Below are 12,318 nucleotides of genomic sequence, written 5' to 3'. Positions count from 1 at the left end.
TTGCAGTGAGCCGAGATTGCGCCACTGCACTCCAGCCTGGGCGACAGAGCGAGACTCCGTCTCAAAAAAAAAAAAAAAATGTAGAGGCAAGTGCATGTGGATGCTGAGTAGCCAAAGAGGTGGACTGTGCCCAGTATTATTACCTGAGCTCCAAACCGGCCTGTCTATACTCAGCTTTGAGTTACTGAGGCTGGGGCTCTGTAAGACACACTTCTGCTTTACCAGCTACATCTGTTTGGCTCTGCTAATGGGCACTAGAGGGAGACCACAGAGCTGGAAGAGACGAAGATATTGGCTCCTTCTATTACTTTCAGTTCCTTTGAGAGTGAACCTAACAGTGCTCCTTCACCCTGACAGAAGTAGTACTTCTCTGCAGTAGAGCCGAATTTAGTTTGCAGGTATTTCCGATTGCAGAACCAAGTTTATCATGCCTCGCCTCAAAGACACCAGCATTGCTGTGTGCGGTGGCGTGCACCTATAGAACCAACCAGTCAGGAAGCTGAGAGGGAAGGATAGCTTGAGCCCAGGATTTCGAAGCTGGTAGTGTGCTAAGGTCATGCCTATAAATAGCCACTGCCCTCAAGGTTGGGCAACATAGCAAGATCCCATCTCTTTAAAAAAAAAATCATCTGGTTGGCACTGTTCCTTAGTTTCTGCTCTAAGCTTCTAATTTGTAATAATTCCAACCTATTTTCTTTGTTCCCTCAGCCAAGGAGTTCTTAACTGCTTCCTGCTGTTACTGCCTCTCTGATACTGTAACCTTTCAGTTGTCCTGGGTTCAAGCAGTCTTCCCACATCAGCCTCCTGAATAGTTGGGACTACAGATGCACACCACCAGGCCCAGATAATTTTTTTTTTTTTTTTTTTTTTTTTGAGACGGAGTCTCGCTCTGTCGCCCAGGCTGGAGTGCAGTGGCCAGATCTCAGCTCACTGCAAGCTCCACCTCCCGGGTTCACGCCATTCTCCTGCCTCAGCCTCCCGAGTAGCTGGGACTACAGGTGCCCGCCACCTCGCCCGGCTAATTTTTTGTATTTTTTAGTAGAGACAGGGTTTCACCGTGTTAGCCAGGATGGTCTCGGTCTCCTGACCTTGTGATCTCCCCGTTTCGGCCTCCCAAAGTGCTGGGATTACAGGCTTGAGCCACTGCACCCGGCCCAGGCCTGAATAATTTTTAAATTTTTTGTAGAGACATAGTATCCCGTGTTGCCCAGGCTAGTCTTGAATCCCTGGATTCAAGCAATACTCCCACCTTGGCCTTCCAAAGTGGTGGGATTACAGGTGTGAGCCACCACGCCCAGCCCTAACTTTTTATATAGATTGACAATTATTTATTTATAATTTTATTTTGCTCAAGGAACTCAGTTCAAGTAATTCTTTTTCTTTTCTTTTCTTTTTTTTTTTGAGACAAGGTCTAGAGTGCAGTGGTGGGATCATGGCTTACTACAACGTCCACCTCCTGGGCTCAAGCCATCCCTCTGCCTCAGCCTCCTGAGTAACTGGGACCACAGGCACACACCACCATGTTGAGCTAAATTTTTTTTTTTTTTTGTATTTTTTTTAATAGAGATAGGGTTTCACCATGTTGTCCAGGCTGCAAATAATTCTTTTTTTTTTTTTTTTTTTTTTTTTTTGAGACAGAGTCTCACTCTGTTGCCTAGGCTGGAGTGCAGTGGCGCGATCTCGGCTCACCACAACCTCCACCTCCAGAGTTCAAGCAGTTCTCCTGCCTCAGCCTCCCGAGTAGCTGGGACTACAGGTGTGTGCCACCATGCCCGGCTAATTTTTGTATTTTTAGTAGAGATGGGGTTTCACTACGTTGGCCAGGCTGGTCTTGAACTCCTGAACTTGTGATCCTTCCGCCTTAGCCTCCCAAAGTGTTGGGATTACAGGTGTGAGCCACTGCGCCTGGCCACTTCTTTATAGTAAATTATTTCTGTTCAAACAACTGGGATGGTTTCTGTCTCCTGACTAGAGTCTGACTGATTCAGACCCCAATAGTGGCCAACCATATCCTACTCTGACTTTTTCCAACTCTTCCCTTATAGTTGCAGGGTGAGTGGGCATAGCATCTACCTTCCACATTATTGAAGATGACAATTTCACCAAATATTTTGCTACAGCATAATAGAGATCTCCAGCCATCCAGCCTGCTTTACTTAATCCAATATATGGCACTGAATTAAAGATCAGGCAGTAATCTACTGCCTGGCCATTAATTCAGTGCCACATATGTGTGTTTTTATTATATCAGCATCCCACTCCTGATACAACTTTCTGTATTTTTTTTTTTTTTTTTTTTTTTTTTGAGACGGGAGTCTGGCTCTGTCGCCCAGGCTGGAGTGCAGTGGCCGGATCTCAGCTCACTCCAAGCTCTGCCTCCCGGGTTTACGCCATTCTCCTGCCTCAGCCTCCCGAGTAGCTGGGACTACAGGCGCCCGCCACCTCGCCCGGCTAGTTTTTTTTTGTATTTTTTAGTAGAGACGGGGTTTCACCGTGTTCGCCAGGGTGGTCTCGATCTCCTGACCTCGTGATCCGCCCGTCTCGGCCTCCCAAAGTGCTGGGATTACAGGCTTGAGCCACCGCGCCCGGCCATCTTTCTGTATTAATAAGGATCAGTTCATTGCTGTAGTAAACAACCTCTCAAATTCATTGGCTTATACAACAAAACTGTATTTCTTGCTCTCCTCAGTGTTTAATATGTTAGTCATAGTAGAGGAAAGTTTTGCTCTGCACAATTATGCAGGGACCCAAATTCCTTCCATCTTGTGGCTCCACCCTCTTCTAGGGTCTCAGAATCTCCTCTACTCTGCTAGCAGATAGGAAGGAGAGCAAGAATCAGCACTTGGGAGTTTTATGGGCCATCCTGGGAGTAGTACCTGTCACTTCCACTAGCTAGAATTCATTCACATGACCACATCCGTCTGTTAAAGAAGCTGGGAACTATAGGTATTGGTGAGAACAAGAAGTTTATACTACATTAAATGGCTCATTGGTGACATTGAAGATAAGTTTTAGGGGAGTGATGTAAACAGGGACCAAATTGTAAAAAGTTAGGAAATCATAGGGTATAAGGGGTTTTGCCATGATGCCCAGGCTGATCTCGAACTCCTGATCTCAAGCCATCTGCCTGCCTCAGCTTCCCAAAGTGCTGGGATGGCAGGCATGTGCCACCATGCCCAGCCTGGTAGCAACTCTTTAATATGATCCTAATGATAATAAGAAAGATAAACCTGAACTAAGGTGAGAATGTAGCCAACCATGGGAAGCTCCATTGGGTTTTTTAGGGTTTTCTTTTCTTTTTTTCTCAAGACGAAGTCTTGCTGTGTCGCCCAGGCTGGAGTGCAATGGTGTGATCTCGGCTCACTGCAATCTCCGCCTCCCAGGTTCAAGCAATTCTCCTGCCTCAGCCTCCCGAGTAGCTGGAATTAGAGGCACATGCCACCACGCCCAGCTAATTTTTTTGTATTTTTTTAGTAGAGATGAGGTTTCACCATGTTGGCCAGGCTGGTCTCGAACTTCTGACCTCGTGATCCACCCGCCTCGGCCTCCCAAAGTGCTGGGATGTGAGCCACCATGTCCAGCCTTTTTTTTTTTTTTTTTTTTTTTTTTTTTTTGAGACAGGGTCTTGCTCTGTCACCAGGCTGGAGTGCAGTGGCATAATCACGGCTCACTGCAGCCTTGACTTCCTGGACTCAGGCAAACCTCCCACCTCAGCCTTCCAAGTAGCCGGAACTACAGGTGCCTGCCACCACATCCAGCTAATTTTTAATTATTTTTGTAGAGATGGCATCTCGTAATGTTGCTGAGGCTAGTCTTGAACTCCTGGGTTCAAGCAATCCTCCCACCTTGGCCTCCCAAAATGCTGACATTATAGATGTGAGCACTGTGCCCAGCCTTGCTTTTTAATTGATATAGAATTGAGCATGTGTTTGCAGTATCAGTGAACAGGAAGAGAGATAGGACATGAGTTTGGAGTTCTATTGGGCTTAAATAAATAAATAAAATGGAGTTCCATCAGCCTTACTTAAAAAAAAAAAAAAGGAGGCCAGGAGCGGTGGCTCACACCTGTAATCCCAACACTTTGGGAGGCAGAGATGGGCAGATCACCTGAGGTCAGGAGTTTGAGACCAGCCTGGCCAACATGGTGAAACCCTGTCTCTACTAAAAATACAAAAATTAGCTGGGCGTGGTGGCACATGCCTATAATCCCAGCTACTTGGGAGGCTGAGGCAGAAGAATCACTTGAACCCAGGAGGCAGAGGTTGTAGTGAGCAGAGATCATGCCATTGCACTCCAGCCTGGGTGACAAGAGCGAAACTCCATCTCAAAAAAATAAAAAATAAAATTAAAAAAGGATATGAGTGGAGGGTTGGCCATGGGCAGAAGGAGGCCCACATCTTCTAAGATAAGAAGAAGGGATAAAGAAAGGATAGATGCAAATAAAGAGAAATTATGAGATAGAGAGGAGGAGGTAAACTGAAAATCAAGTAGAATTGCTTTGGTTTCTATAAAGTGACGAGGAAAAAAGAAAAGGTTTCAGGTTGCAAGAGGACCCAGTTAAGGTGGGACCACAGGGATCTGTACTGGAACCAGTATGTCTAGTTTTGTGACTTTGTTCCACAGCCAAGGAGCAAAAAGGGAGGAAGCTCACCATGTGGTTCGCTCAAGGTGGGGCTCATCAAATTGAGAGCCTGTGGCACCAAAGGCACAGCTCAGCAGCCTTTGGCACATATATCAATTATTGATCCTTAAGGTCACTGTTGTTGGCTTCCTGCTCCTCCCCATTGTATAATTTTACTTCCTTTTTTACTTTCTCCTAGTCTCCAGTTCTCTTTTTCCTTACACTTTTCCTTAGGTTTTACAGTAACCCCAGTGTGACAGACACACCCTAAGCTAAGCCCCCGGTGATTCCTGCCTCCTGGTATTTACATCTTGTGTGATTCCCTTTTCTTGAGTGCAGATGGCTCCCGTGCCTTGCTTTCATGGGAGATGGCAATGATGATGGGATGTCACTCTGTCACATATATAGTAAGTTATATAAAACTCTATCTTCACAGTCTGGAGCTAGAGACCCTCATTGTCAGTTTCAAGAAATTAAGTGGCTATGTAGGAGAAACCTGCATGGCAAGGAAATGTGATAATCTCTAGGAACTGCAGGTGGCTTTTGGATCCTGAGGGAGGCCTCCAGCGGACACCCAGCAAAAGTCCCAGGCCCTCCTCAATTATACAGTTGCAAGGAAATTAATTCTGCCAGTGACCCAAATGGGCTTGCAAGTGGATTCTTCCCCAGCTGAGTTTCCAGATGAGAATGCAGCCTGATTGCAGCCTTGTGAGACTAAGCAGACGACCCAGCTAAGCTGTTCCTGGGCTCCTGACTTGGAACCTGTTAGATAATGTTTGGTTTTTTGGGTTTTTTTTTAGACGGAGTCTCACTCTATCACCAGGTTGGAGTGCAATGGCACGATCTCGGCTCACTGCAACCTCCACCTCCCGGGTTCAAGCAATTCTCCTGCCTCAGCCTCCCGAGTAGCTGGGACTACAGGCGCAGGGCCACCATGCCCAGCTAATTTTTTTATTTTTAGTAGAGACAGGGTTTCACCATGTGGCCAGGATGGTCTCTCTTGACCTCGTGATCCGCCCACCTCGGCCTCCCAAAGTGCTGAGATCACAGGCGTGAGCCACTGCGCCTGGCCAATAATGTTTGTTTTAAGCCTTATATTTGTGGTAACTTGTTACACAACAGTAGAAAATGAATACACCCAGAATTCCTGAAAAAACACTGGGGCTCTCAGGCATGATCCCTACATTATGTGCTACCTAGGAAACTCTGGGCCTGGGCCCAGGACACAGAACTTGGTGAACGAGGCCAGAGGGTGTGCCACACACCCACAGTGGGCACTCTGGACTTCAAGGTAGAAGAGGCCCTGGCTTTCAAAGCAAATCGTGTACCCCACCTCCCCGCGCCTGCCTGCCTCTGCAAATGCCTGTTAGTTCGGCCCTCAGAGATGGGCGAAGCCTGAGGAATCACAGACTGCCAGGAGATCACGAAGTCCACCACCTGAATCTCAGCACTTGGCACAGTGCCTGGTACACAGTGGACGCCCAACAAACGGCTTGCTCGGAGAACAGAAAGAGCCCTCGAGTGCGCGTCTGCTGGCCTCCTCTTTGTGCAGAAGGGAAAAGGGAGACTGGGAGCGCCGCAGACCTGCGGGGTCCCGCCGCGGGTCAGGGCTGGTCCTCCTGCCGAGCGCCATCCCGGGCCCAGGCGGAGGGGGCGCTGCGGCGGGAGGCCACGGCAGGCGGTGGCGGCGGGCCGGGGGCGGAGCGGCGGCTGGGCCGCCCCAGTGAGTGAGCGAGCGAGCGCCGCGCGCGCCGCCGCTGCCACCTCCGCTGCTCGGCCCGGTCCCGGAGCGGCCCGGCCGGCCCGCTGGGCGCGGAGCCGAGGCCCGCGGCCGGCCGCATGAAGGACTGCGAGTACCAGCAGATCAGCCCCGGGGCCGCCCCGCTGCCCGCCTCCCCGGGGGCGCGCCGCCCCGGCCCCGCCGCGCCCCCAACCCCGGGCCCTGGGCCCGCGCCGCCTGCCACCCCCGCCCCGCCTCGCTGGAGCAGCAGCGGCAGCGGCAGTGGGAGCGGGAGCGGGAGCCTCGGCCGGCGCCCACGGCGCAAGTGGGAGGTGTTCCCGGGCCGCAATCGCTTCTACTGCGGCGGCCGCCTCATGCTGGCCGGCCACGGCGGCGTCTTCGCGCTCACGCTGCTGCTCATCCTCACCACCACCGGCCTCTTCTTCGTCTTCGAGTGAGTTCCGCTGCCGCTGCGCCCCCTCCCAGCACCCTGCCGCGCACCCGACCTTCCCAATCCCTGCTGGGCACTCCGTGCCCTCCCCTGCGCGTCCCTGGCCCTCATCCTCCCCGCCCCTTTGGGATCCTCCTCGGGCCTCTTGTCTGCTCCCCTGGCCCCTGCGCACCCCCATCCCTGCCAGATGCCCCATCCTCCCTGGTCCATTTGGGTGCCACATCCGCGCTGGTGCTTTCCACCCTCCCAGCCGCTCCATTCTCCCTGCCCCACCCTGGCACCTGTCTGCCTGCCACTGCCAGGAGCACCACCCTCCATGCCCCTCCACGGCCCCCATCCTCGCTGCCCTCTCAGAATCTGCCCCAGGGCTCCTTGGACAGGCCCCTCCTGCTCACCCATTCCTGGACCATCTCTTGCCAACCCCCCAAGTTCTTTCTGACCCTTGTATCCCTTCCTGACCACTTCGAGATCTTGTGTGTCCTTTGACTGTGCTGCACACCCGCCGTAAACATCCTAGTCATCCTCGCTGCCCTCTCCGGGCCCCTCCAGGGTCCCCATCTTTTCTCTAGTCTCAGACACCAACCCCGCTTTTGCTTCCCCTCAGCCACGCACACCCCAGGCCCCAAGCCATCTTTTCTCAAAATCTTTGGGCCTGTCCGGCCCCCTTTCCTTCTCCAGAACCTTCCTTAGTTTCTCCAGAGCTTCCTGTCCTTCCCTCAGTTCCCACCTGCCTCCACCCAGCTGGCTCCCAGGCCCCTGGCCCGCCTCCTGACCACCTGGTTTTCTTTCCCTGCTCAACATTCTGGAGCGTCCCTCTGGCCTGTTCCACATCAGCAACAGCTGCAGTGCCTTGTTGTTTTTCAGGAAAGAGTTCGGAGTGCTTTCGGGCGACAGGTCATATTTGCCCCCCTAGGTTTTTCACCTCTTCTTATTCCCCAGTGACCCAGGATTGACCCACATATAATCTCCATTTTATGGATGGAGAGTCATATATTTGTATTAGAAGTTTTCCACCCACCTGTGAGCCACCTGCACCATGATTCCTTGCACACACACTCACACGCCCACCCACCCACCCTTGCTTCATGAACCCTGCTGTCCCCTCCCGACTCCCCATCCTTTGTGGTCGTCCTTCTTAATTATACAATGTAGTTAAGAACTCTAACAGACCTGGTTCAAATCCCAGCTCCACCACCCACTAATTGTGTGACCTCAGGGCAGTCACTTCACCCCCTCAGTGCCCCAGTTTCCTCATCAGTAAAATGGGATTTATAATAGTACCCACCTTGTAAGGTTGTCCTGAGGGTGGCATGAGGTCACATGCAAGCTTTTAGCCCAGTAACAAGCACACAGTGTTGGCTGCTATTAGTACTTGTGTTGTCTTTATCAAAAAAGCACTTCCCAAGGGCATGTGGCCACAGTAAGGCTATCGTAGAGACACCCTCCCCCAGGTACCCTTTCTAGCCGCCAGATCATGTATCTGCAACCTTGGGTTTCCCCTTGAAGCAAAGTGAAGACTTCCTATAAATTAGCTTCTCCTTTCACCCTTTTACCACACACTCTGCCCTTGTTTTCTGAGTAGTGTAGATAAAAAGTTTAGGGATGAATTACAAGCAGAAGCTCTGGGGGGCCCAGAGCTCAGCTCTGGACTGAGTTTCAGATCTACTTCCCTGGGGTGGCCACGTGAGTGTTCTGGAAGTGCCTTTTCCAGTATTCCCTGGGCTGCCCTCTCAGTCCCCACACCCAGGGCTGCAGCCGAGGCAGGAGGAAGCAGTACTTGCCGTGGTTGACCCACATGACCCTGCAGTGTGATATCTGGCCTAACTTCTGAACTAGAAGCAAGACCTTCTCTGGGTTAACCGGGTATCTTCACTGGTGACTGTTTTGTCTCCAGCGAGGGAGGAAGCAAGGACTTCTGGGTTTGGGGAGAGCTTGTGAACCATGTTGTGGTTTGCCCTGCTTGTCCTCATTGGGGGCCGGTAGATTGGCAGAAGAGTTTGGGTTTGGGCCGAGAACTCACCTGGGTCTGGACTGGATGCTCCCCATTTCTCTGGGAAAAGGTAAGGTGCTCTCTAAACCTTTCCTGCTATGAATGGCTTTGCTTCTTTGGCTTGGTGGATTGTTGCACGGGCCTCCAGCAGGGATCCCGACTTCTGCCTTACTTCCCACCCCCATACAACAGCCAGAGTGCCCTTTTGATTCTAAGTCAGGCCTGAATCTTCCCTGGCCGCTGCCCCCTGCTCTCTTCTGTCCTCGTCTTCGAGGCATGTCATCCTCCGTGCACACTCCTACCTTCTGGGCCAGTGCTTGGAATCCCCTTCCTGCAGGTGGCCGGATGGCTCACCCTCTCACATTAGGCCTCCCCCGTCCATCCGCACAGCATAGCAAACCACTCCCCTCCAGCACCTCTCCTCTCCCCTCATTTATCGCTCTCTGAAGCACTTGCCACCACCTGACATATTATACTTGTTAGTGTCTTCCTTGTCTTTGCCCATGAGAGCAGGACATTCTCCTCTGTTGCAGCCTTGGTGCCTAGAACTTGCACCTGGTATGCAGTAGGTGCTCAATACTTATTGAATGAATGAATTGACAGTGTATTTGAATGAATTGACAGTGTATTTGCTGGGAGACTGGAAACCCTAGCTCTGTCATTGACTGGCTGGATGACCTTGAACCTAGCTGTGGGCCTGGGAGAGCTGTGGGCCTCTGGAGAATCAGGAGGCTAGGACTTGGTGGTTCCTGCAGGCTCTACAAGTCTTAGATTTCAAGTCTTCTCTGTCCCCCTACACAAGTCTGGTTGCATATGAACTGGATTCATTGCCATGTGGGTGACACTGAGGGCCCACTGGTTCTGTTTGAGGGTCAGACCCAGAAACCATTGAGATGTATGGAGCAGAGCGTGGCCCACTGGGAGCCCTTGGCCTTGGCAGTCTGCTCCTCAGGAGAAGGGCTTCTCTGAAGGCCAGAGCCTCTGATGATGGAGACTTCAGAAGCAGCATGCAGGTGCCCACAGGTGTGTGCCTACTGTGCCACTCCTGGAAGCTTGGCTGATCTCAGGCCTCCCAAGGTCCCGTCATCTCCTTACCCGATCAGGTGCTACTCTGGCTATGGGATGGTGGTTAATAGTATGAACCTCAAAGTCAGACCTGGCTTGGGTCCCACTTTAGCACTCCTGAGCCATGTGACCTTGGGCAGGTTACTTAAGCTCTCTGAGCTCTAGTTTCCTCATCTGTAAAGTGAGGAGCATAACTTCACAGGGTCCCAGTGAGGATTTGATGAGAAAGTACACAGGAACTGCTTAGCCTGGTACCTGACCCATAGTAACTATCTGTACTTCGAATGTTACTAATAGTAATTTATTAATTAGGGCAGTGTCTGGCACATAGTAAGCCTTCAAAAGATGGTAGCTATTTTTCTGTCCCCTGGCAGCAGTTATTTACCGGGTACTTCCTTGGTGCCAGGTGCTGTGCAGCGTGCTGGAAATATAAAGCCGAACAAGAGAACATAGTCTATAACCACAGAGGAGCTTATGATTTTTTGTGTTTGTTTGTTGTTGTTGTTGAGACAGAGTTTTGTTCTTGTTGCCTAGGCTGGAGTGCTATCTTGGCTCACCGCAACCTACACCTCCCGGATTCAAGTGATTCTCCTGTCTTAGCCTCCTGAGTAGCTGGGATTACAGGCGCATGCTACCACACCCGGCTAGTTTTTGTATTTTTATTAGAGATGGAGTTTCATCTTATTGGTCAGGCTGGTCTCGAACTCCTGACCTCAGGTGATCTGCCCGCCTCAGCCTCCCAAAGTGCTGGGATTACAGGCGTGAGCCACTGCACCTGGCCGAGCTTATGTTTTAGTGAGAGAAAAATAGCCATCACATAGACAAGTAGCTGAAATATATACTAAATGTTATGCAGGAAAGGAGCGTTGAAGTTTGCTGTGTGCAGAGTTGTTAAGGAAGGTCCTTCTGAGGAGGGAAGAGGAATCTGAGAAAAGGAACAGCAAGTGCAAAGGCCCTGAGATAGGAGAGAGCCAGGCTTGTTCTAGGAACTGTCGTGAGGCCATTCTGATGGGAGGAGCAGGAGCAAGAGGAGAGTTTTGTAAAATGAGGCTGAAGTCCTCAGTAGGGCCCAGATCATGCCTGGCCTAGAAGGCCATGGTAGGGAGTTTGGATTTTATTCAAAGTATAATGGGAAGCAGTTGGGAGGTTTGAAGCAGGGAAATGACATTATCTGATTGACATTTCCAAAAGATGGCTCTGGCTTCTGGGTGGACAGTGAGGTGCCAACAGAGAAGATTGGCCATAGAGAGAGAGCCCTGATAGCTTCACTATCATGAAGCCATTCTCCCACCAGTGTCCAGAACTTCTAGAATGTTCTGGCCCTAAGATGGAGGAGGGAGCTTGAGGAGGGCTATGGTAGGCAGCCTGCCTGGGGACAGAGGGACAACCATTCAGCAGGCACAGGCTATTCTCTGAGGCAGCCGGGGTCAGGGGGTCTGAAAGCACTGCCTCGGGGATACCTGCCTCCCTTGCGTCACAGTGACAGAGGCTGGACCATGCAGTTCCCCCAGCCCTCTACTCATTCTTCAGGTTGGAGCTTAGGATTACCTTCTTCAGGTTGCCTTTCCTGACTGTGCTACTGTGTTCCCCTCCCCGACTAGAGCACACATCACCCTGTGTGGCAATTCCCTGTTTACATGTCTGTTTTCCCCACTTGACCATAAGCCACAAGGGGGAGGGGCTCTTGTCTTACTCATCGTCATTATTCATGCTGCTTATTGAAAGTGTTACCTGCCACAGAGAAGACCTCAGTAAATATTTGTGGACTGAGTGAGTGAGTGAATGAATGAGTGAGTGAACACTGCAGGATGGTTTGTCTCAGGTAACAGTCCACTTCACTAGTGTCTACCTGAAGCTCTGTGTATAGAGGGATTCTCTGAATGCAGAGGTTAGGAATTCTGGGATCTATTGGACACATCTGCCATGTGCTCAGGAGGAAAGTGTAACACAAAGGATCAATTAGTGATGTCTATTCCCGGTACTTATTGGGAACTTGCTGCACTCACCGAGGAGCTGTGCCTCTGTCTTAGAGCAAGGCTGTATTCAAGATTTTGGTGGTGGTTGCTGGAATGACAGTGCCTGCCAGGTGCTGTAGCCCTGTGCCACAGGGAGCCCTTGGGTTGTCTGCTGATCTCTCTTCCTCTCTCGTTCTAGCTGTCCCTACCTGGCCCGCAAGCTGACCCTTGCCATCCCCATCATCGCTGCCATCCTCTTCTTCTTCGTCATGAGCTGCCTGCTGCAGACAAGCTTCACCGACCCTGGGATCCTGCCCCGGGCTACTGTCTGTGAAGCAGCCGCCCTGGAGAAACAGATCGGTGAGGTTTCTACTCCCAGCTGAAGCTGGGTCTCCATAGCTCCACATTCCCTGACTTTGGAGGAGGCCTGGTTTTCTCTTCCAAAATTTTACTAGGAACTGGGGATGCAGTCGTGAGCAAGGCAGGCTGGAGCTGACACTGGCACAGAGGGAGACA

The 12,318-nt window shown here is 51.2% G+C and overlaps 2 protein-coding genes across 7 annotated transcripts in view; both read left to right on the top strand.

Annotated features, from left to right (window-relative positions):
* Positions 1-5,779, top strand: part of PIGV (phosphatidylinositol glycan anchor biosynthesis class V) — a 36,169-nt gene extending 30,390 nt beyond the window's left edge. The window contains exon 5 of the mRNA XM_077967705.1: positions 5,422-5,779. Coding sequence (XP_077823831.1) covers positions 5,422-5,625 — 204 coding nt within the window. The 3' untranslated portion in view covers positions 5,626-5,779. The remainder of the gene's footprint in view (positions 1-5,421) is intronic.
* A 564-nt stretch (positions 5,780-6,343) lies between these two features.
* The window catches only part of ZDHHC18 (zinc finger DHHC-type palmitoyltransferase 18), a 32,026-nt gene continuing 26,051 nt past the window's right edge, over positions 6,344-12,318 (top strand). For 4 of the 6 annotated variants that reach the window (XM_028837509.2, XM_028837513.2, XM_077967578.1 and 1 more), the window contains exons 1-2: positions 6,344-6,795; positions 12,002-12,162. In XM_028837509.2, the coding sequence (XP_028693342.1) occupies positions 6,461-6,795; positions 12,002-12,162 (496 nt within the window). In that variant the 5' untranslated portion in view covers positions 6,344-6,460. The remainder of the gene's footprint in view (positions 6,796-12,001; positions 12,163-12,318) is intronic. The other 2 variants (XM_077967616.1, XM_077967611.1) reach the window with 2 other exon arrangements.

Source organism: Macaca mulatta, chromosome 1, assembly GCF_049350105.2.
Source record: "Macaca mulatta isolate MMU2019108-1 chromosome 1, T2T-MMU8v2.0, whole genome shotgun sequence".
Taxonomy (NCBI): domain Eukaryota; kingdom Metazoa; phylum Chordata; class Mammalia; order Primates; family Cercopithecidae; genus Macaca; species Macaca mulatta.
Note: the sequence above shows the minus strand (reverse complement) of the source record. Positions and strands in the feature narration are given on the sequence as shown.